General features: G+C 44.8%; 1 protein-coding gene across 1 annotated transcript in view; it reads left to right on the forward strand.

Annotated features, from left to right (window-relative positions):
* Positions 1–2,446: 2,446 nt before the first annotated feature.
* Positions 2,447–22,955, forward strand: part of Col6a6 (collagen type VI alpha 6 chain) — a 91,629-nt gene continuing 71,120 nt past the window's right edge. The window contains exons 1-9 of the mRNA XM_021639882.2: positions 2,447–2,507; positions 4,505–5,101; positions 6,488–7,108; positions 8,131–8,691; positions 9,536–10,093; positions 12,411–12,986; positions 15,567–16,136; positions 22,325–22,668; positions 22,758–22,836. Coding sequence (XP_021495557.1) covers positions 2,447–2,507; positions 4,505–5,101; positions 6,488–7,108; positions 8,131–8,691; positions 9,536–10,093; positions 12,411–12,986; positions 15,567–16,136; positions 22,325–22,668; positions 22,758–22,836 — 3,967 coding nt within the window. The remainder of the gene's footprint in view (positions 2,508–4,504; positions 5,102–6,487; positions 7,109–8,130; positions 8,692–9,535; positions 10,094–12,410; positions 12,987–15,566; positions 16,137–22,324; positions 22,669–22,757; positions 22,837–22,955) is intronic.

Here is a 22,955-nt window from a genome sequence, read left to right on the forward strand (position 1 = left end):
AGTTGCATCGGCCTCAGCTTTTTTGGTTCTGAATGGGTGGAATGCCACAGAATACAGATGAGAGAGACCCATGCTTTTGTTTCTACAAAGAGAGGCAATCAGCATTAAGATAAGGTGAAGTGCTCAGTGAATTTAAATTTTATGCTAATTACTTTACAGCGTGCTTTCTTTCTTCATTCTACATCTTTAAGTAATCAGATTTTTTTTTTAAATACCCATGAGAGAATCTGTCCATCTATGGTTATAAACCAACATTTAAGTCATGCGCACTTGTCTGTATTTTGGCACAATAAAAATAAACCCGTTATCTTTGCCTTTCAAGCTTTTCGCTTGGGACCAAAGGCAGGGGCAAGGCCTTCACTGCTGAGCTCCAGCCCAGCTCAGCCTTGCTTCCCCGGCTTGGACTTGAAGGTCATTTCCATTGCTTGTTTTCTAACAGTCCTCTCTTCACATGCCTGTGCATTTACGTGTTCTAGCGACACTAGTAGGGAAAGTGCATAAGCAAATGGTGTTTACTTTGGGCACTCTATTTTAAGGCTTGGCTCCTTTAAAATGACAAGGTTGGCTTAAAATGGCCTCGTAGGAGCCCGGTTCTAGCCCACTCATTTCCACTTGACTAGACTGATGATTGACGTAGCTTCCAAAGTGTGAACTGGAACAAAGTTCCAAGCTGGAGAATGTCAGAGACTATGGAGCAGGCAGGGCTATAATAGAATCCCTCAGTTAAGAGTCTTCTTTCTGACTGTGTGAAATGTTAAGCTTGCCTGCCGGTCACCCTGAAGTGAAGTGGAGTGGCCACAGGTGGCTTTGTGAATACAAATCCGGGTAGCAACTAAGCTCCACATGGAAATATTATTAGCGGCTCGAAAATATATTGGCTTGCTTTTTGTTTAGCGGGGAAGTGATTGAAAAAGCTCCATGTGTTTATATTAGTTGGTAATATATTTAGTATCCTGTTATTATGTATATTCTGTAATATAGTTACTATTCTGAGAATATTTACTGTTCTCCATGACAGTCATTCCGGAGTGGCTGAAAATGCTTTGGCCCAAGCTGCAACTGTGAAACCCTTGTTCCCTGTGGCTCCAGGCCTATGGACACAAAGGGAGTTCCCATTCTAAGGAGCGAGACTTCTACCAACATGTGGCTCATGTTTTTTTTCCTCTTCTCCTTAATTCAGGAATAAGCTCCAAGCTCAAATCATTAGAATCTACCTAATTGTCCATCATTAGATGAATCGATAATAGAAACTAAATATATAAAATGTATTCCTATGGAGAGATAATATTTAGGTCTACAGAACAATGAAATCACAAAATACACAGGAAAACGAACGGGCTTAGAAGGTATGTTAAGCAAGGTCACCCAGTCTTAGAAGGATAACCTCATGTTCTCCTTGCATGCAGGATCTAGCCACTAATGTATGTACATGTCTAAACTAATGTACATGTGGGTGCAGTGTAACATGAAGAGAACAAGACTGGCAAACACTGGGGCATGAAGAAGAGCTGGGGGTTATAGACACCAGTTATGGAAGGATACAAAGCTAATTGTTTTTCCAGTTCTAATTCTGTCATGGAGTTTTTGTTCTCCATGGTGGGTGAGTCTATAAAACACATTCAATAGTGAAAGTATAAACTCCACTTTATACTTTCCAGGAGTCTACTCTAACCATCTAGAAGGCCAATGAGTTGGAGTCTTTGGATACAGTGAACTTCAGTGTGCGGTATCTCAAATTTGCCTCTTTTAAAATACACAATGAAGTTTAAAATAAGAAAAGGAATATAGGAGAGAAATTATAACTGGGCATGGTGGTGCATATAAATCTCAGCATCCTGGAGGCAGAGGCAGAGATATCTCTGAGTTCAAGGCCAGCCTGGTCTACATAGTGAGATCTTATTTCAAAAATAAAAATATAAGTGAAGAAAGAAATGGCAGTTATTGCCTATCTAACTAGGGAAGGAGAGGGGGAAATAGGGAATATTTTTATGCATAACTAGAATATGAATGGTTTAAGATGAAATACATCTACATGTTCCTATTGGGAGATGGTTTTAGAGGTCTTAGACAGTATCCCAATGAACACTGCACTGCCATGGCGGCAAGCAGACAGGATGCGCTGGGACAGGGGAACAAGGCTAACAGGATCACAGTACATCTGGACACTTGCACTGGCTGCTCAGCATCTCATGTTCTCTCAAGGTCTGAGAGCCAGAAAAGCATACCTCTAAGGGAGCTTCCTGTTCCTCCAAGGCACCTCACAGATTGAAAGGCCAGTGAGCCTCAGCCGTCCTTTGTCCTACATCACACTGAGTTTACTACATAGCTTCGTCTGCTGTTGTCCCTGTGAGTCCTGATTCACAAACAACATCCAAATGATCTTCCATGTTTACCTTTTTCCTTTCTCAGCTCTCAAGTTGGGGATTTTCCAGCCTATAACCTCAAAATGCTGCTGATTGTGTTCCTGACAATGATTTGTTTCCATGTTTCCATGAACCAAGATTCTGGTAAGAAGAAACGGAAGCAGTTTCTTTTCCTAATTTTTATTATACTCAATAACTAGTAAATGAGAGTAAGCTGTTAAATTTAGGATATTTGCCTCATGATCCCTGATTTCAATTGTGGTCAGAATGTGGGGACAAAGTGTTTTGTTGTTGTTGTTGTTTGTTTGTTGGGAATTCTGTTAAGTACTAGAAAATTTAGGCTGTCTCTCTTTTTAATTGACTAGCAATGTTGCTTTGGCTAAATGTGTAGATTTTGCTGCTGCCGCAGCTAGTTTGACTGGTGTTGACCCTGGAGAGAGAGAGCTCCTAGCTGTCACTATCAGTAATTGCGGTCAGTAACTCATGTCCACTGAAATGAAGTTCAGAACATCCTCTGCCACCGCCTCTGGCCCTGCTTAAGTAGCTGGTGTGAGTGATGACCAGCTCATGTCCAGGACCACCTACACTGGCTTTTATAGCCTCCTCTAGGATTCTGAATTTGAAACAAGTTTTGTGGAGATAAGCTAGATTTTGCCCCCAAAATATCATTTGATGTCTCTCTGAGCCTTAAGCTTTTGGAGAAGAGTCACTCTTCACCCCTACCCTCCCACCCATAATTCCATGGCCTAGACATGATAAAGATTCTGAAACTGCCTTACTGCTAATCAGCCACATCTTTCCTAGACCAGATATAAGGTCGCTGATGGCCATACATCAAGCCATCCTGAGCAGGGTTCTCTGGACCAATCAGCCTTCCTTTGGAGAAGGTCCCGACTGGCCCGCTGCTCATTCTTCCCCTGAACGTTGCTGGCTGTGTGATCAAGGAAGACGTTGCTGGCTGGGGATGCAGTCACCTGAAGGACGAGAAAGGACCGATTTATCCTCTGAGCTTTGGTCTGATGCTCACAGAGACTGAATGACAGAGGGCTGGGCTAGTCTCTTAGCAACAGCAGAAGAAAGCAGGAGCTACAATTTGATAGGGATCTAGCTAGTAACCATTTGTGACGAAAGCTTCAAGTGAGGGCATAGCCTGGGTATTTGCTAATTGAACCTACTTATTTTAAAGTAGAGGAGACTGGGGCTTCTGTATTCTAAATGAATGACATGATAGTACTCACAGAATGAGCTGATGATAGGCAGGTTTCTTATTTCTTAACCCAACTGCACTGCATTTTCTCAGATAACACACACACAAGCACATACAATTCCCCTGTCTTCCTTTATGATAAAGTAGCGAAAGTCCAGAGACCAGGCAAAAAGCCATCAGTAAGTGAAACTGGTTTGGACTCAATGACCTTCTATAAAATAAAAGCCGAATTCCAGAGCCTAGCACGGTGATGGACACATGCCTATATTTCTAGCACTTGGGAGGTGATGGCAGGAGATCAAGAGTTCAAAGCCAGCCTGGGATACATGATACTAGGTCATTTGTTCACATATCTATGACTATACATAATAATATATTATTTTTATATATTTGATTGTATAATAAGAGTCCATGTGTATATATAATACCAAAGTGCCAGGCAGCTGGCAAATTACTTGTGAAAGGTTCAGAAAGGTTTTGTATTTCAACATTAAATATGTTTTAATAAAAACCAAGATTGTAATCCTATTTTTCACCTCGAATTCTTTGCTGTCATCATATTTTGTGTGCGAGAAAATAAATTTAGCAATCATGATGCTCATTCACACGTCTTGCTGATTATATTATAAATAACCTTCCCACAGAGTAAGACAGTCCTGTGTATTTGTGCTGTCTTAGACTTCAAGAACTCAACACTTTATAATACAAAAATAATGCTTATAAATTAATCAGATAATCTAAGGCATCACTTAAATGAGAATCACAGTGAAAGACGTTAGGGTTTCATCATTCAAACACTTTTGAATGAGTCTGATTCAAATGAAAATCTGCAATATTTTCGTGTGTGTGTGTGTGTGAAATTAAAAAAAAAAACCTTTCTGAACGTGGCAACATTTTTTCATAACTTTTTGCTGTGCTGTTTCTGATTTTATAGGCCCTGAGTATGCAGATGTGGTGTTTCTGGTGGATAGCTCAGATCACCTAGGGAGTAAGTCCTTTCCTCTTGTGAAAAATTTCATCAACAAGATGATCAACAGCCTCCCCATAGAGGCCAACAAGTACCGGGTGGCGCTGGCCCAGTACAGTGATTCTCTTCACACTGAGTTCCAGCTTGACACCTTCAAGAGCAGGAACCCCATGCTGAACCACCTGAAGAAGAACTTTGGGTTCATCGGTGGGTCCCTGAAGATAGGGAAAGCCCTGCAGGAGGCTCACAGGACCTATTTCTCTGCTCCCACAAACGGAAGAGACAAGAGACAGTTCCCCCCAATCCTGGTGGTGCTGGCTTCAGCTGAGTCTGAGGACGATGTGAAAGAGGCTTCAAAGGCCCTGAGAAAGGATGGAGTGAAAATCATCTCTGTGGGGGTGCAGAAGGCTTCTGAGGAAAACCTGAAGGCCATGGCCACATCCCAGTTCCATTTCAACCTCAGGACTGCCAGAGACCTCAGTGTGTTTGCCCCAAACATGACCCAGATCATCAAGGATGTAACTAAGTACAGGGAAGGAATGGCTGATGACATTATTGTAGAAAGTAGGTGTCCTAATTTTCTTTATATTGTGATGATAATACACTGCCCAAAAGCAACTTGGGAGGAAAGGGGTTTGTTTTATCTTATAGGTTTATAGTCCATCATGGAAGGGTGCCAAAGAGGAAGTTTAAACTAGAACTGAAGCAGAGACCATGGAAGGGCACTGCTTGCTAGATTGCTCCCTCTGGCTTACTTATCTACGTTTTTTACATTCTCCCATTTGCCTAGGGATGGTACTGCCCACAGTGGGCTTGGGCCCTCCTACATCAATCATCAATCAAGAAAAGGCTTCATAGACATGCCCACAGGCCAGTATGATGGAGGCAGTTCTTCTAAGTGTGTCAAACTGACAACAAAACTTACCAGGACAGTGGGCTGAGGCTGTGTGCAGTGGACCAATGTTAAAATAATTAAAAAAAAAAATCAAGGTGGGAAGAGAACTAAAAACCCATGAATACCACTTTCCACTAATGGTTGGCATTTTCAGGTATTAAGTATCTCTGCATGTTCACTGATCCAGAGATTGTGGCCATTGAAAGCAAACAAACAATGAATCCCACAGGGCTTTTTTTGTGGCTAATTTAGCTCCAGACCTTTTAAAATTCTCCAGCACCCTCTCAGCCACCTCCCTGTGGTTTTGTTACTGGCTCCATGGAAACACATTTGCTCCCGGAGAAACCTTCAACTTCTGGAGCCACATAAGGTAACCACAGAACGGCAAGGTGAAGCCAGCCTCTGCTCATCCAAATCCTATCCTGGAGCAAAAAAAGTAAAGTGATATTGTCTGCCCCAGTGCCACATGTAGCCAGAGCTGGGTCAGGTTCCCTGATTTCCCAACAGGTAGCATGCACCCCGACATGGCCTACTCTGCTGTGTTCGCCACAGCCTACTCCCTTTGTTAATGACTTATTGATAATACAGAAGGCTTTTCTTGTGGCAACTTATGAAAATATGGATCTTTACTACTAATGTCTCTCCCAAATAATTGAAAATGTAAGTGCACGCGTTATCATTCCCTTGCAATGTTTAGGCTTGGGTTGCAGACTATCATGGAAGTGATACCTAAATGGTTTTCACATTTAATTGCTGCTCTTCATTGAATGAACTGTATTTAGCGGGCTTCATTTTAAGTATACTATCTCATTTAATATCTACACCAACTCTACGAGGTAAACAGTATCTCATTATATAGATGAAGGAATCGAAACTGGGATTTTAGCTGAGATCCAGTCTTGGAACCCGTGTGTCACTTCTATCTCGGCCTCATAATCGCATCATGCCTCCTTCACATAACTGAGCTCTAGGGTGCGTTTTACACATCTTATGATGCTCCGCAGATCCTGCCCCTCCTGCTATAACTGTGCTTACTCATTCTTTCTCCCATCCAGCTTGCCAAGGCCCTTCTGTGGCTGACGTTGTGTTCCTGTTGGATATGGCCATCAATGGCAGCCAGGAGGACCTTGACCATCTTAAAGCATTCCTGGGAGAAAGTGTGTCTGCCCTTGACATAAAGGAAAACTGCATGAGGGTTGGTCTGGTGGCCTACAGCAATGAGACAAAGGTCATCAGCTCACTGAGTACGGGCGTCAATAAGACAGAGGTCTTACAGCGCATACAGGACCTATCTCCCCGTCTAGGGCAGGCCTACACTGGCGCGGCTCTCAGAAAGACTAGGAAGGAAGTCTTCAGTGCCCAGAAGGGCAGTCGGAAGAACCAGGGGGTGCCTCAGATTGCTGTGCTGGTGACCCACAGAGCTTCTGAAGACAACGTGACCAAGGCAGCTGTCAACCTCCGGCGCGAGGGAGTGACCATCTTTACCATGGGCGTAGAGGGGGCCAGCCCAGACCAGCTGAGGAAGATCGCATCCCACCCTGCAAAGCAGTTCGCCTCCAAACTGAGCAACTTCTCCGAGCTGGCCACCCACAACCAGACGTTCCTGAAGAAGCTGCGGAACCAAATCACACACACGGTCTCTGTCTTCTCAGAACGGACCGAGACCCTCAAATCCGGTAAAGCCTTACTCGAGCCGCCTTTAGTTTTGTCTTTCGAGTGTTATACAGAAGGGACTCACGGGCTCTGAAGTGGGTGGACAGAATGAGTTCCTGATTTTAAGTTGAGCTGGGTACTAGGAAGTCCAGCTTGGGAGACACTAAAACCTACAGAAGTATGAGCCTGGGAAAAGGGATCTCCTCCTGGGCATTACTTTGGTTAGTTAGTTCAGCACACCCTGGGCTCGCCATTTCCTAGTCCTCTGCTTTCGCTGACTTTCATTCTTGCCTAACCATTTCCCTTGACCTTTCCTGTACTTCATTCTTATTTACTTTCCTCTTCTTTTAACCCCTAAGGCCAAGTTAGAGAATAAACAGTAAACATGATTCGTATAGAAGACAGAGGAACTTAAGTAGCACTCTATTGCCCTCAATTTTAGAGAGAGAAGTGACTGTATTTGCACATACAGTGTTTGTTTTATATATATGTACCCATAAACATTTTTGTATTTGTGTATATGCAAACATTTGTATGTATTATGCAACAATTAGTAATGGCTTATTTACTGTAAGTGTCACCGTGTCTCACGTTCATTGTCATTGACAACATCACTCCTGGAGTTCAGGGCTAGGAGTGGACAAGAAGTAAATAATTTTTTTCTAGATTGGAGGAAAGAGGGCTCACATGCTCACAGAATCCTGCTACGCACCCTCTATTTCACATCATATTGCTTTCCCTCTGAATATTATTTACTAAAGGAGAAAAGCAACTTGCAAAGAACAGTCTCCAGTTTTCCTATACTTCTATTTAGCCTTATTCATGGCAGAGAATTGGGATTATAGTCTCATCCTGTCAGGAACAACTCATTTCACCCAAGTGACGCTGCCCCCAACCCTAAGCTAGGAAAGCAAGTCTCTGATGCCTGGAAGTTATCCCCGTCTTCCGTCTGTAGGTGCTTTTAATACTTACCTTTCCCATCTGTGCTCAGGTCTCTTTGGCATTTGCCCCAAATGCCTCATTCAACTTTCCGCTTCCATTTTAGCCTGTGTGGACACGGAGGAAGCCGATATCTATCTTCTCATTGATGGGTCGGGGAACACCCAGCCCACAGACTTTCAAGAAATGAAGACCTTCCTGTCAGAGGTGGTGGGCATGTTCAACATCGCCCCCCACAAGGTGCGGGTCGGGGCCGTGCAGTACGCAGACACCTGGGACTTGGAGTTCGGGATCGATAAGTACACTGACAAGCCTGCCTTGAGGAAGGCCATCGAGAACATCAGGCAGATGGGCGGGAACACCAACACAGGCGCCGCCCTGAACTTCACGCGGAAGCTGCTGCAAAGAGCAAAGAAGCAGCGCAGAAACATAGTGCCATGTCATCTCGTCGTTCTGACAGATGGCATGTCCCAGGACAGTGTCCTGGAGCCTGCACACAGGCTGAGAGAGGAAAACATTCGAGTTTATGCAATCGGAGTCAAGGAAGCCAACCGAACGCAGCTGCGAGAGATAGCGGGGGAGGAAAAGCAAGTGTACTATGTGCATGAATTCGATGCCTTGAGGGACATAAGGAACCAAGTGGTTCAAGAGATCTGTGCCGAAGAAGGTAGGAGATGATGGGGTGGGGGGAGGCCTCAACCTGAAGACAGCAGCTCACAAAAGGACACTGTTAGTCTAGAGGGAAGGCACACATTTCTAAGTTGAGATTGTTGACCTGGGTGATGGTTTCTCTCCAGAACAAAGCAAAATCCCACTGTAGTATAAATTAATATCTGAAGGCTGACCGAGCTAGTTGGAGGATTTCTCTCTAGTGAGTATTAATTAGCCTCGTCCCCCGAGCCCCTGCTGAAATGTGTGATTAGATGTCATGTTTATAGTGCAATCAAATGTGTTCCTAGACAGCAGCCATCTAATTGACATTTCATTTTGTAAATGAACTTGTAGGAATTTCTCTGGAGCTCTGCGTACATTTTCCACTCGGGGTTTTTACTCTCTAAGGGTATTTGGTACCTTGTAGAGACAGTTCTGGCAACCTAAGTGGGGGGGGGTCTCTTGGCATTACTGAGTAGGTGAAGCCAGGATGTTTGCTACCCATCTTACACGGTCCTACTGCAATAAAAATGACCCCAAATGGTGAGGAGGTTGAGATACTTGAGCAAATTACCAGGAAATGGAATAGCCTTGGCTTTTATTGCTTGTATTGCTTTACTTGCCTAACTATCTTTAAGTTGCACACGCTGAGCTTGGACATAGAATTATTTGTGATTTGGGTTTTCCTGTGAACGCTTCTTCTTCTTTCTTCTTTCTTCTTTTTTCTTCTCTTTTCTCCCTCCTCCCTCCACCTTCCTCCCTCTTCTTCTCTCCCTCCTCCTCCCTCCCTCCTCTTTCTTTTTTCTTCTTTCTTCTAATGTGCAGTGATGTGAATAAACATCTCAGCTTCTCCCATGCAGCCTGCCGAGACATGAAAGCAGATATCATGTTTCTGGTGGACAGTTCCGGCAGCATCGGGCCTGAGAACTTCAGCAAGATGAAGGTGTTTATGAAGAACCTGGTGAGCAAATCTCAGATCGGGGTGGACCGGGTGCAAATTGGCGTGGTCCAGTTCAGCCACGAAAACAAGGAGGAGTTTCAACTCAACACGTACTTGTCTCAAAGTGACATTTCCAACGCCATTGACCGAATGACTCACATAGGAGAGACAACCTTGACAGGCAGCGCCCTCACCTTTGTGTCTCAGTATTTCAGTCCTGAGAAGGGGGCTCGGCCCAACGTCAGAAAGTTCCTCATTCTCATCACGGACGGTGAGGCACAGGACATAGTAAGGGACCCAGCAGTGGCCCTTCGGAAGGAAGGTGTGATTATCTATTCTGTGGGAGTATTTGGCTCCAATGTCACCCAGCTTGAGGAGATCAGTGGGAAACCAGAGATGGTTTTCTATGTTGAGAATTTTGACATTCTGCAGCATATCGAAGATGACCTTGTTCTGGGAATATGCAGTCCCCGGGAAGGTAAGGACGGGCACAGTCAAACAGGGAAAACCAAATACTTATTGTTGCTTGAATTAAACAGAAGTGTATTAGAATGGTCTAAGCTTCTTCCTTGGAATGTTTGTTTTAGTGCCTTTGGCCTTTTGAGTTAACAGCTGGGTATGGTGGCTCATGCCTGTAATCTCAGTATGCAAGCTGAGACAGGAAAATGGCCATGAGTTCGAGGCCAGCCTGGGCTACAAAAATGAGTTTCAGGCTAGTCTGGGAAAGAGTGTAAGATCTTGGCTCAGTACCTCCCCTGCCACCATAAAAAAAATATAAATCCACAAAGGAACAGTTTTGGCCTATAGCTTTCCTATTTGCAGACAAATAATATGTCTAATGTCATTAACTATTCCTTTAACAAAAGTGATGATACCACGTGTCATGTCAGGTTCCCTGCAAGGAGGGGGTTTGTCAAGAGCTCTTACGGAAGTGGTCTATTGAGGAAGTACTTCGAGGAGGAGGGCAAGGAAAGCAAAGCAAAACAGAGCAGAGGTGGGAGTTCCACAAGGCAGTCACTTTGTCTGTGAGTGTAGTTTCAGCACGATCCCATGGACAGTGTTAGATCATGACACCCACCATGGTTGGCCCTGCTTTTCCATGAGAGGCCCAACCCTGTATGCCCTGTACCATGGGACCCCATATGGGCTGCTGAGACAGTTGGTAGAGAAACACAACCTCCTGAGCAGAAAGAGTCCTATTTGTCTTAGCATCTATTTGATCAAATGGAATGTCTGTGAAAACTGTCTACTATATCTTGCAAAACATGACAGTAGTGAGGGAACTTGAGCAATAGATACTCTCTGAGAAGGAAATGGCACACTCCCCGCTCTTTCTATAATACTGCAGAATAATGGAAGTATGCAAACCAAAGCTCCAGGCTGAAGGTGCAGCTCAGTGGTAGAGCACTCTCAAGGTCATGGACTGAACCCCAGCATCTCACCTCTTTCCCCCCCCAAAAAAAACACACACAAGGACCAGCAGATATAAGCAGCTAAATTGTTCTGTGACCCCAGGGCTTAACAACAGGAGCATTCTGAAAATGCGAGACTTTTGAGGGAGAAGAGACATTATCTTGTTGGTCTAGCAACAGTTACACTCAGCTCCCGCCATGGGTCTTGGCGGTTGTCATCTGTGTATGGCAGAAGGAGAGCTACATCTGGTTTCTGTTTCCTGTCAATGCCATCCGTAATAAGTACAAGCTCTTTGAAGGGCTCCAATGCTGAGCAAACTCCCCCTTGAGTCCCTGAGTAATCGAAGCAAGCTTCACGGGCCAGCAGATGCTTGGAGGGACCTAGTTCTCCAGTGGAGTCAGCCTTTCTTGGGAATTTGATTGTTGGCTCTGACATGTGTCCTCCGGTCAGCATTGAGTACACTGGCTCTTGTGTTCTCAACAGTCCATCTCAGGGCTGGCAAGTGGCTCCCAAAAGAAGGAAATGTGAAAGCCATCTGGGCACTGAGGGAGCACTTTCTCACAGTTCTGTTTCTCCAGAATGCATGAGCTAACAAATATTTGGATTGCACTTTTCTTAAGACCCAGAGAGAGTGTGTATTACCAACATAAAGACCAAATGACCATCTCATGACTCCGCTTCTCCAGAAAGGATGAGTTGAGTTTTGGAACTCATGGGGGGATCTGCTCCTCTAGATGAATTAGGAATTAGGTCTTTCCTCCGCTGCTTTGCCCGTAGAGCTGACCTCAGGCTTAACAAGTTCACAGGAGTGTCACGTTAGGACAACGACGTTCGCTAAATGAGAACTGACCTTTTATGATGAGTCCGAATAACGGAAATCACTATTTCAAGAAAGTCAAAAAGGAAGAAATGTAGGCTCAGAAACCAGCCAACATAGAACCACGATACAAATACAATAGTATCAGATTCTTTTTGTTGTTGTTTTGTCATTGGAATCTCAATAACATCTCAAGATCCCTATAGTATAAAAATAAACTTGCATAAATAGAAGCATATGTGGCAGGGACCAGTCATATGGGAACATTTTTACAGTTATGATTTTCTCTTCTTTGGCCTACGGGTTGCGATTGTACTCCTGATGACCCTAGGATGGCCATTCTGTCTTTTACCTCTGTAGTAGGTTTCACTCCACACTCACCTTGTTTGGAAAGCTCACGTGAGCATTGCTAAGTCCTGGCAGCACAACAGGGCAGCTCTCTCTGTTATCCAGAGAGTGAAAGTCTAACGCCTAGCATGTTCCTACAGAGAGAAAACCCCAGGCACGTAAGTGGAAGGTGGGGGCCCTCCCGCACTGAATCTCGGATGTTTGCCTCTCTTTTCAGAATGCAAGCGGATTGAAGTCTTGGACGTTGTGTTTGTCATCGATAGCTCCGGCAGCATTGACGATCAAGAATATAGCATCATGAAGGACTTTATGATTGGCCTGGTGAAAAAGGCGGATGTGGGCAAGAATCAGGTCCGGTTCGGAGCTCTGAAGTATGCCGATGACCCGAAAGTGCTGTTTTATCTGGATGAACTAGGCACGAAGTCGGAGGTGATCTCCATGCTCCAGAAAGACCAGCCCATGGGTGGTAACACCTACACTGCTGAGGCCCTGGCCTTCTCCGACCACATGTTTACCGAAGCCCGGGGCAGCCGTCTGCACAGGGGAGTCCCCCAAGTCCTCATTGTGATCACCGACGGGGAATCTCACGATGCCGAGAAGCTCAACGCCACCGCCAAGGCCCTGAGGGACAAAGGCATCCTCGTCCTGGCAGTGGGGATTGCCGGCGCAAATGCCTGGGAGCTCTTGGCCATGGCAGGGTCGAGTGACAAGTACTACTTTGTAGAGACGTTTGGAGGCCTGAAGGGGATCTTTTCCAACGTGTCGGACAGTGTCTGTAACTCTTCAAAAGTCGGTAAGGCCCGTCAGTTAAGGTTTCCCTAGTTATTGAAAAGGGGGCAATTGAGTGAGATGCCAGCCAGTCACATTTGGGAGCAAGTTGTCCTGAGGGGAGAGAAGGGACCAATATTATGAAGTGGCTTTCCCATGTCATGTCATAGAGTCTCAGAGTTGGACAGGTTCTCAAGGATATTTCATTTACCTTCTTCCCCAAGAGAAAAACTTTAAAAAACCCTTCTCCTTACTCCCACATGGACTTTTTTAACACCGGGAGCTCTGCGGTTTTTGAAAAGACTTTATTAGAACATAGGTTTACTTAGACGTCTTTCTACCCAAAGTCAAACTCTGCCTTCTCCTAAGGGCCATCGCCCATGGCCTGAAGTTGTTCTATTCTCCAGGCCAAACAAGTTCAGTGAAAATGCAGACTGAGGCATTCCAGACTCCTGTCCAGTCTCTATGGGAGTTCTATGACAGAGGGCAGTCGGCTTTCCTGTGCCCGTCCCTCCACTTGGGCAGCTAGAGATGGTGTGACTGTGCATGCATGGGTGCTCGCTCATTCACTGTTCATCCTTGCAGCTAGCTGCCATTTGGCACATTTTATCTTGCAAGGCATGGGCGTCATACCTGCAGTCTTAGCACTTGGAGGCTAAGGCGGTTAGAGGCCATCCTAGGCTACATCATGGGTTTTGGGCTAGGCCTGCTGTGTAGCGTGACCCTGCTCACCTTCCCTCCACCAAAAGAGTGAAAGACAATTCTCACCCTTTTTTTTTTTCCTAAGGTCCTTCTCAAAAAGAAACAGAATTTGCTTTCCAAAAAGTAGGACTAGAAAACATACAAGCAAGTTTGTGCTCTAAATAAATGAATAAATATTTTTGTTAGTGGGATCTCTGTTGGTTCACCCAACAAGTGGGTGCAGTTCTTTCTTAAAATTATTTAGCTTTTCTGGGTTGGTTTGTGTGTTTCCTGTGAGCTTTGCCTCCTTAAAATGTAGCCACTGGCTTTTTCTCTGGCAAACTAACATCTTTCTTCTTGTTATTAGGAACAAGGAAAAACCATTGCTTCCTTGTTGGCAAATGCCTAAAATTTGATCTCTCCTTCTCTCATTCCCTGGGAGAGCTGACAACTGCACTTTTGGACTGAATCTTCCCCATTAAGCAAGAAAGGCTACCAGATACGAATGTGAAGCAGAGAGGCAATGAGTTGATCAGTTTCTGAAGGATTTATTTTCTCATCTGCTTTTCTCTTGCTTACCCAGACTGTAGGGAATCTGCCACCTTTTACCCTTTCTGAGACTACACTGAGACAAGAGGTTTCACTGGGACTCCCTGGCACCAACCTAGCTCCTGGTTCAGTGAGATCCTGTTTTTGTTGTTGTTGTTATTTTTTTTGGGGGGGGGTGTTTGGTTTTCCAAGACAGGTTTTCTCTGTGTAGCCTTGGCTGTCACAGAGTGATCCAACTGCCTCTGCCTCCCTGAGTGCTGGGAGTAAAGGCATAGGCCGCCATGCCCAACTGAGATCCTGTCTTAAGGGACAAAGGTGGAAAGAGTAAGTCAGAGCACGTGATGTCCTCCTCTGGCCTTTTGTAAATGGGTATACATACCCACACACCTATGCATTGATGCATATTAATATACATTAATGCATATTAATGTACATACACTATACACACATACACACACACACATATATATAATTTAAAAAATTAAGTTGGAGCCACCTGTAATCCCAGCTGTGAGTTTAAGACAAGCCTGGTCTACAGAGTGAGTTCCAGGACAGCCAAGGCTACACAGAGAAACCCTGTTAAGAAAAAGAAAGAAAGAAAAAATAATAATTAAGTGAATTCAAGGAAGTAACAGGGCTTAGCAGAAAGCTAAAGGAGGCAGGCGAGCCTATGCTAGGCATAGCTTATCTATTGGCAACAGCCTCCCTTCTGTTTGTTTTGGAACTGTTACAACGATACAATGGAATAATCTCTGACTAAATTGCATTACGTGCTCAAAAACATTTTTTCTTAAGCTGGTATTTTTGCCTGCACACAGCAGAGAGAGGAAGCTGATGGAAGGAGGTCAGAGGGAGAGCGGAAAGCATGGCCCTAACAATTTGCCCTAATAAACCAGAAAAAAAAAATTTATTGGACCAACTGGACCAGAGAGGCCAAGACAATAATACAGACCATCTGCTTCTATTTGAATCTCTATGTGGATACGTGTTAATGTTGTTTGCTGTGCTACTGCTGTCCCCGGCCTTCTGGAAAGGTTAGGGTAAGACTGCACGTGATGAGAGATGAGAGAAGCTCTCATGTAGCACGGTTGTCAGTTTCCTGGCATGTCAAAAACAGAAAATGGTGCAAGACCAACCCAACCGAGCCAAGAGAAACAAGGAAAGGACGGGTTAGCAGTGCATGACTCCCGCTGCCTTTATGGAAGGATCATTTGTATTTATTTCTTCTCCAATTAATGTGACCACAGAGTAGCATGAGATAAGCAACCACTCTCAAAATACTCTTTCTGTAGAGCCGCAGATGTCTGATTTACTCCTGGCAGGTTGAAGAAAGACTAGTCGCCTGGTCTTATCTCATTTCCTTTCCTCTCTGCAGATTGTGAAATTGAGAAGGTTGACCTTGTTTTCCTCATGGATGGCTCAAACAGCATCCATCCGAATGACTTCCAGAAGATGAAGGAGTTTCTGGCATCAGTCATTAAAGACTTTGATGTCAGCCTCAACAGGGCGCGCATAGGAGTGGCACAGTTCAGCGACAGCTACAGACCAGAGTTTCTGCTGGGCACGTTCTCGGGGGAAAAGGAGATAGCCACGCAGATTGAGAATATCCAGCAGATTTTCGGATACACCCACATTGGGGATGCACTCAGGCAGGTGAGGTACTATTTCCAGCCAGGCGCGGGCAGCAGGATCAACGCAGGGACGCCTCAGGTGCTTCTGGTCCTCACGGATGGCCGGTCCCAAGACGAGGTGGCTCAGGCCGCCGAGGAGCTGAGACACAAAGGAGTGGACATCTACTCGGTGGGCATTGGGGATGTGGACGATCAGCAGCTGGTCCAGATCACGGGGACAGCGGAGAAAAAACTGACGGTCCATAACTTCGACGAGCTGAAAAAGGTGAAGAAAAGGATCGTTCGCAACATCTGCAACCCAGTCAGTGAGAGCAGTAAGTATTGAGTGAGTCCTTCACTTTGATTTTCCTCCCACCACCTTCCTTCACTGACATTTTCCTCCGACTGTTTGCCTCCCTCCGGGCTGCCGGGGGAGCTTAGATTTGTGCCTCTGGATTTCAACCTGAACTTTCTCACAGCTATGAAGTGGATGTATTTTGTGAGCCGTGCAAGGAGAAACAGGATGTTAGAGACCCTGTATCTTCTATTTACGCCGTCTCCCAGGAGGAGCATGGCTCTTTCTGTGAACAGGGATGCCAGACTTCAAAGGATGTGAGGGAGAAGCCATTGTTCACAATCCAGCTGCTTTCTGAGGCTGTAGAACATGTCACAGAGAAAATGAGCTGTCTAATGGATTTTGGTTGCCTGGCAATAGGCCTACAGTACAAGGGATGATTGCATATAGGTGGGGAGGGACCATCTCTAGGTCCACACCTTTACTGTGAAAGGTTACCACAGTGATGAATAATTGTTTTCTTAAGAATGGCCACCTGTGGGGCCTGGAGAGCTCAGTCAGTCAATGAAATGCTTGTTGTGCAATCATGAGGACTTGAGTTTGATCCCCAAACCCACGTAAAACAGCCAGATGCGTGCCTGTAATCCCAGGCCTGGAGAAACTTGACAGGAGGATGCCTGGAGCTTGCTGGGAATCCAGCCTAGCCTAGTACATTAGTCCAGGCCATGAGATACTCTAAAAAAAACCAAAAAACAAAAACAAAAACAAACCAAAAAAAACAAAAACAAGGTCTGTGGTATACAAGGTTGACCTCTGACCTCCAGGGACATGTGTTCATGCATACACACATTCACACAAACACACACTCACACAAACACACACACAAGAGAGAGAAATCATTTTGGCATTTTCCTGGCAGGCAGAGTGTCTTAAAAGAACAACTTTTACTTTTCTTACAAAGATACCCTATTGGCTGGTGATTACTCCACCCAAGTACCCATGGTAAACATTAACCCTAGAATCCATTAAGGAAAGAAAAGCCATGGGATCATCTAGAGGCAGCTGAGCCTGAAAACCTGACTACAGATCCTGCCCCGTGCCATCTGTTCTTAGACAAGTTGCTCCTCAGAGCTGCACGTTTTCCTTTGTGGGGAGTGAATGAGCACCACTGGGTTCAAAGTACCTCTGTGAGGATTGTGTGAGAAAACGCATATTCAACCCCTCGAACCCGACTCCGAATGACTGTGACACCTGTCATGGAATTACAAAGTCCCTCTGTGCCAGTCAGTGTTCTCTAGAGGAGCAGAACCGGCAAAATGAATCTCTCTCTCTCTACACACACATTATATGTTATATAATATGGCCATTCTAGAGTGGGCAGGGGAAAAGAGGTACAGAAGCATCTTCTAAATTCTTCCGTCCTATTTCCCGTCGCCTGCATTCCTACCAAAGCCAGCTCTTAGGGGAACGTCTCAACTGATGCACCTTTAAGAAGAGATAGGTGTGTCTAGATTCTAGATGGTCCCAGTCTCTCCCTCTGCCTCTGCCCATTAGGTGATGCCTCTGATTTCAAGATGCTGAGCTTTCCCTGCCCTTCCCCTTGAGTGGAAAATCAGAGGAACCCAAAACAGTTCCTTTTACTGCCTACTCATACCAATTCCATGGACCCTGGTGGCAAGTCACCTGTGCCCATAAACAGCAGAATTCACAGTCCAGGAAACGGCTTTCCCCTTTTGCAGGGACCCACTTGTGACCTGGGTCTTGCTTCTCTAATTCTCCAGGCTTAAGTTAAGTCGAAGCTACTTTCTCAAGCCCCTTCCTCTTGAACTAAAGGAGACACTCCTTCTCATGTGTGAAAAAGCTCAGAGGACGTTGACATCTCTCTCCAAGAGTACTTTCCCAAGGCCCAGTCTCCCATCTTCTGTAAGAACCCACTGGGTGGGTCAAAGGTTGAACGTCATGAAATTGGTTAGGGGCCGCTGTCTTTCTGCATCTTGCTTTAGACACTGTTCTGACTTTGGAATGTGTCTGGTTATTCCAGCCAACTCTCCTCCCTTAATTTTCTATTTCATAAGAGATACTCATTTTAAATTATTAGGTAAAAAAAAAATTATCTCAGGATATTTTGGTTTCTATTTGAGTGCTTGAGAAAGTTTTAAAAATGGGAATGTTAACTCCAAGTAGTGAGTTATTTTTAAAGGAAGTGGTTGTTTATGCCAACGCGATGGCTTGGCTGAGAGAGACAATCACTCCCAGAACTTGACAGCTGAGCTCTGTCCTGGAATTCAGGTGGTGAAGGAGGAAAATGATTGACAAGTTGTCCTCTGACCCCACCCCATGAAGTGCCCCATAAATAAATAAATAAATATCTTTAAAACCTTTTTTTTTCTTTTAGGCTGTGGAAATAATTGTGAATACTAAAAGATAAAGTACTTTTTATTAAGATAGAATCAAAGTCATTAGCCCAGCGAGCAAGAATGTAAGGCTTTCTTAGCCAGGCTGTGAGCTGAAGGCTGATGAGGCTGGAGTGTCTGCTATCAAAGCTTCAAAGGCATGCTCAAGTATATTCTGGGATGCTCCTCCTAAACGATAGCCTCCTCCAACCACAGAGGTCAGACAGCGTTTGGTGTGTTTTAGTGCTAACCAGGCTTCGATCTGGACATTCGCTTGGCTCGTTTGTTTGTTGGTATTTCCGTTTGGTTTTGGATCCAGGGGATTGACCTCAGGTGTGCCAGGCAAATACCACCGAGCTACGTACACCCCAGCCTCCTCTGACCTGCTTCTCAGTAAAACATGCCAAACGTTGAAGACACAATTGCCATTTGAGTCTTAAATTTTTCCCCATTCATAAAGCCTGGGCACGCTTAAGACTTCTCGCTGTGTGCAGTGACTTCAAATTCAAAAGCATGAGCAGTTGTGTGGAAATGCCCTGTACAAAACTCTTTCTTCTCTCACCCAACGACTGCCAACAGCCCACTTTTTCCACTGAGATATTTTCTTCAGGACCACAGCCACCTAATCTCAGTGTACCTCAGCCTGTCAACAGTGTTTCTTGATTTTTTTTTTCTGCATTTATCTATCTATTGTGTGGATTTGGTGGGAGGTGGGCCATGTCACAACATGCATGTGGAGGTCAGAGGACAATTTCCAGGAGTCAGTTCTCTCCTTCTGCTATATGAGTTCTGGGAACTGAACATAGATTACTGGGCTTGGCGGAAGTACCTTTCTCACTGAGCCATCCCTGGCCTTCACAGTATTTCTCTCTCTCTCTCTCTCTCTCTCTCTCTCTCTCTCTCAATTCATTCTTCTTTAATTCATCTGACTGCAGCCTCCTCTTCTTTCCCTCTTCCTAGTCCCTTCCCCACCTCCTCTCTCCCCCAGATCCATTGATCCTTTGTTATCCTTCACAGAGAAGGGCTGCCAGAGACATCCACCGAACATATCCTAACAATATGCAGTAAGACTGTGCAAAAACTGTCATGTCGAGGATGGGCGAGGCGACCCAGGAGAAGTAAGAAAGGTCCCACAGACAGGCAGAGGAGTCATAGACACGCCCACCCTTGCTGTTAGGGGTCCCCCAATAGCAGTATGCAGAGGCCTAGCACAGATCCATGCAGGCTCTGTCGTTGCTGCTTGGGTCCCTGTGAGACCCGTTCAGTTGATTCTGTGGGCCATGTTCTCCTGGCGTCCTGGACCCCACTGGCTCTGAGGACTCAGCAGTACTTCTTAACACTAAATAGACGCTACTGTCAGCTCTAAATAAAGACCTTTACAAATGAAAGAATCCAATAATTAGAATCAGCTTTTGGGCCTAGCAGGGCAGGCAGAAGTGTGACGGTCTCATCCAATCTGTTTTTTGTTTTTTGTTTTTTGGGCTTTTTTTATTTTGAGACATATAATCTCTTGATTTTTGTGGTCAAGAAAAGTAATATTCCAGGGTGGTAAGAGATTTTCCTAACACAGAAAACCTGAAGCTCCTGTCTCCCCACCCTGAGCTCTGCCCAGGCTTCCTTGAGGCTCTTGGAAGAACTAAGTGAGAGGCTTGAAGCAGCGTGCTTCTCTTTGCCATCCCAACTTCACCATGTTGCCTCTGCTGTGGCTACTTCCTTAATTTTCTTTGCTTTCATTGTGCCTTTCTTATACTCAGCCCTGTGACCCAAGTTTAATTCTTCATGACCTCTCTTTGAAAACCCATCCTATCCTCCTCCCTCGCTCGCTTCTCAAACCACCCCTGCCTCCAGTGAATTTGAGTCAGTGACCAATGGCAGATTCCCTATGAAGCAGAGCCTCCTCATGGAAGACTCTAGTTCCCCTGAATTTCTTAGGCACACCTGTCCATAGAGCTTTTGGGCCAGTATGTGAGAACTCCCTTCTCAGCTTCGGCCTGTGGCTGATCAGCCTGGATCTGCTCACCAAGATCTCTTCCTTTGATCACATCACTACAGAATCATTTGCTAATTTTAATTAAGCATGAGAACTTAGAGAGACTGTGTTTTTGGCATTCAAGATGAAGTGTTTTAAATGCTCAGTTTCTGCAGGGAACAAGTCCGGTCAGTCCGTGTCATTATGACATCTTTGTAGCATGTGCCTTCCCAAAGTGTATTTTCCCTGAGGGCAGTGATGTGGCTTTGTCACCAACTGGTTTTCTGTGGAAGGGTTAAAGTGCTGTTAATTGAAAGAGGAGATGTGGTCACAAAAGTTTTTGGAAAAGATGGTTCTGATTTCTGAGGCCGCCATCTCATTTTCTGAGTAGCCAAGAAGAGCATCAAATACAGCAAAGCAGAAGGCTGGGCTTCTAGACTTTTTGACAACATTAAATCCCTTCGTGAAATTGGTTCTCACCAAATAAGGCTTTCATTTTTCCACACTTAGCTCTTGTCTTTAAAAAAAAAAAAAAAAAGACTCAGGTTACCAACTTTTGTTTTAAGCACTGAATTTGGTTTTGTTATTGTTGCTTCAGAGACTTAGAAATATCCAACTGATCAGTGTGTCTGGGAGATGGCATGAAAAGGTGACCCTGTACGCAGACACACAGACACACAGGGTTGAACTGAGTTTAACAGCTCACAAACACACACATACACAGACATTCACAGATGACACAGACAACACAAACAGATACAGACACACACATATTAACAGACACACATGCACACACACACATACACAGAGGTATGCACACACACAAATAAGTGCAGACACAGACACACAGAGAGACTCATAGACCCACACATACGCACAGACACGAACACATAGGCACACAGATACATACACATAAACACACACACACACGATCTAAAAACTGCTGATTTAAGCAAAGCTTTTTTTTTTTTTCCAAGCAAGCCTCATGTGTTGAGAAAGCAGGTTGGAGTGAGTTTAGCAGGTTAGACATTCTTGAAAGGAGTGTGTGTGCTGTAACATGTTTATTCTCCTCGAATTATCTGCCTTCAGGGAGCTCAGTTCAAAATATCAGGCTCATCCGAATGTCTTCAATGCTGAAACTTCCCTGGAGCTCCTGAGGTACCAGCAAAGACCTTTAAATGCAATCCCTCTCTACTCTTAAGTTTCTGGGACCCCGAGTGGCAGTGTTTTGGCTCCCCAACTGGCTGAGCTCCTGGAGGCAGTGGCATCTTTGACACGGACAGGTTGGATAATTAGAACTTAACCAAGATATAAACGATTTTTTTTTTTTTAAACATTGGCTCTCTGGGTGGATGTTGAAGATGATCAAAGTTGACCCCATGCTTCTAGGGGGAAAAAAAAAAACAAAACTTTTTCTGTGACTTTTTTTCAGTTCTAAATGACTTTCTTTTTTCAAACATTTTTACTTTTCTCCTGCTTCTCTTATAATTTAATATTTGTCATTGCCTCAGTTTTTAAGCAGTGCTGTATGAACGTGTTTTAGAATATCACCACATCCCCAAGGTGCCTGAGGGATGCTTTAGAGACAGAACGTATTACAGTGTATTTGTAACAGCTGGAAGAGAATCATTCAGCACTTTAGTTGTCAGAGGAATCATCGGATTTTATGCCAGATTAAAATAAAATGGTTTATACTTCTGCAGGGTATAGAATGAGTATGTGGCTCCTCCCTTGATCCCTCCTTATTCCTGTTCTCCCACTTCATAGCTAGAATGGAAATAAGGCGTCTTGGTTGCTAGAATCAGACGTGCGTCAGAATCACACCAATGGGGCGTTAATCTCACAGAGGACTCTTTTAAATCCTAGGTTGTTTTGTAGACGTTGTGGTTGGATTTGATATCTCAAGTCAGCAGAGAGGGCAGCCTTTGCTGGAAGGTCAGCCTTGGATGGAAGCCTATCTCCAAGACATCTTACAGGCCATCAACTCCCTCAACGGGGTTAGCTGTAAGAAGGGTACCAAAACCCAGGTGAGCATAGCTTTCCAGGTGACAAATGCCATGGAGAGATTCCCCTCCAAGTTCGAAATCTACAGCAAGGACATACTGAGCAACCTGCGTGATGTGACAGTGAACGGCCCATCTCGCCTCAACGCGAAGCTGCTGAGTTCTCTGTGGGACACCTTTCAGAATAAGTCTGCCGCTCGAGGGAAGGTATCGTGGCTTAAGCTTGTGCTCTGGCCTGCGGTTCTCAGAGAACTTTTCGCTGATCGTTTTTCTTGCTTTTCTAAACCCTACCCTAGGTGGTCCTTCTATTTTCAGATGGATTGGATGAGGATGTTGAAAAACTTGAACAGAAATCTGATGAACTCAGAAAGGAAGGTAGTAATCGTCAGGGAGGGGGTAGGAATGGGGTTAACTATTTACTTGTTTATTTAGGTAGGGTTTTACTTTGTAGCCCAGGCTAGCCTGCAGCTTCTTATGTAACCCAGCTGGGTGTC

Source organism: Meriones unguiculatus, chromosome 6 (genome assembly GCF_030254825.1).
Source record: "Meriones unguiculatus strain TT.TT164.6M chromosome 6, Bangor_MerUng_6.1, whole genome shotgun sequence".
Taxonomy (NCBI): domain Eukaryota; kingdom Metazoa; phylum Chordata; class Mammalia; order Rodentia; family Muridae; genus Meriones; species Meriones unguiculatus.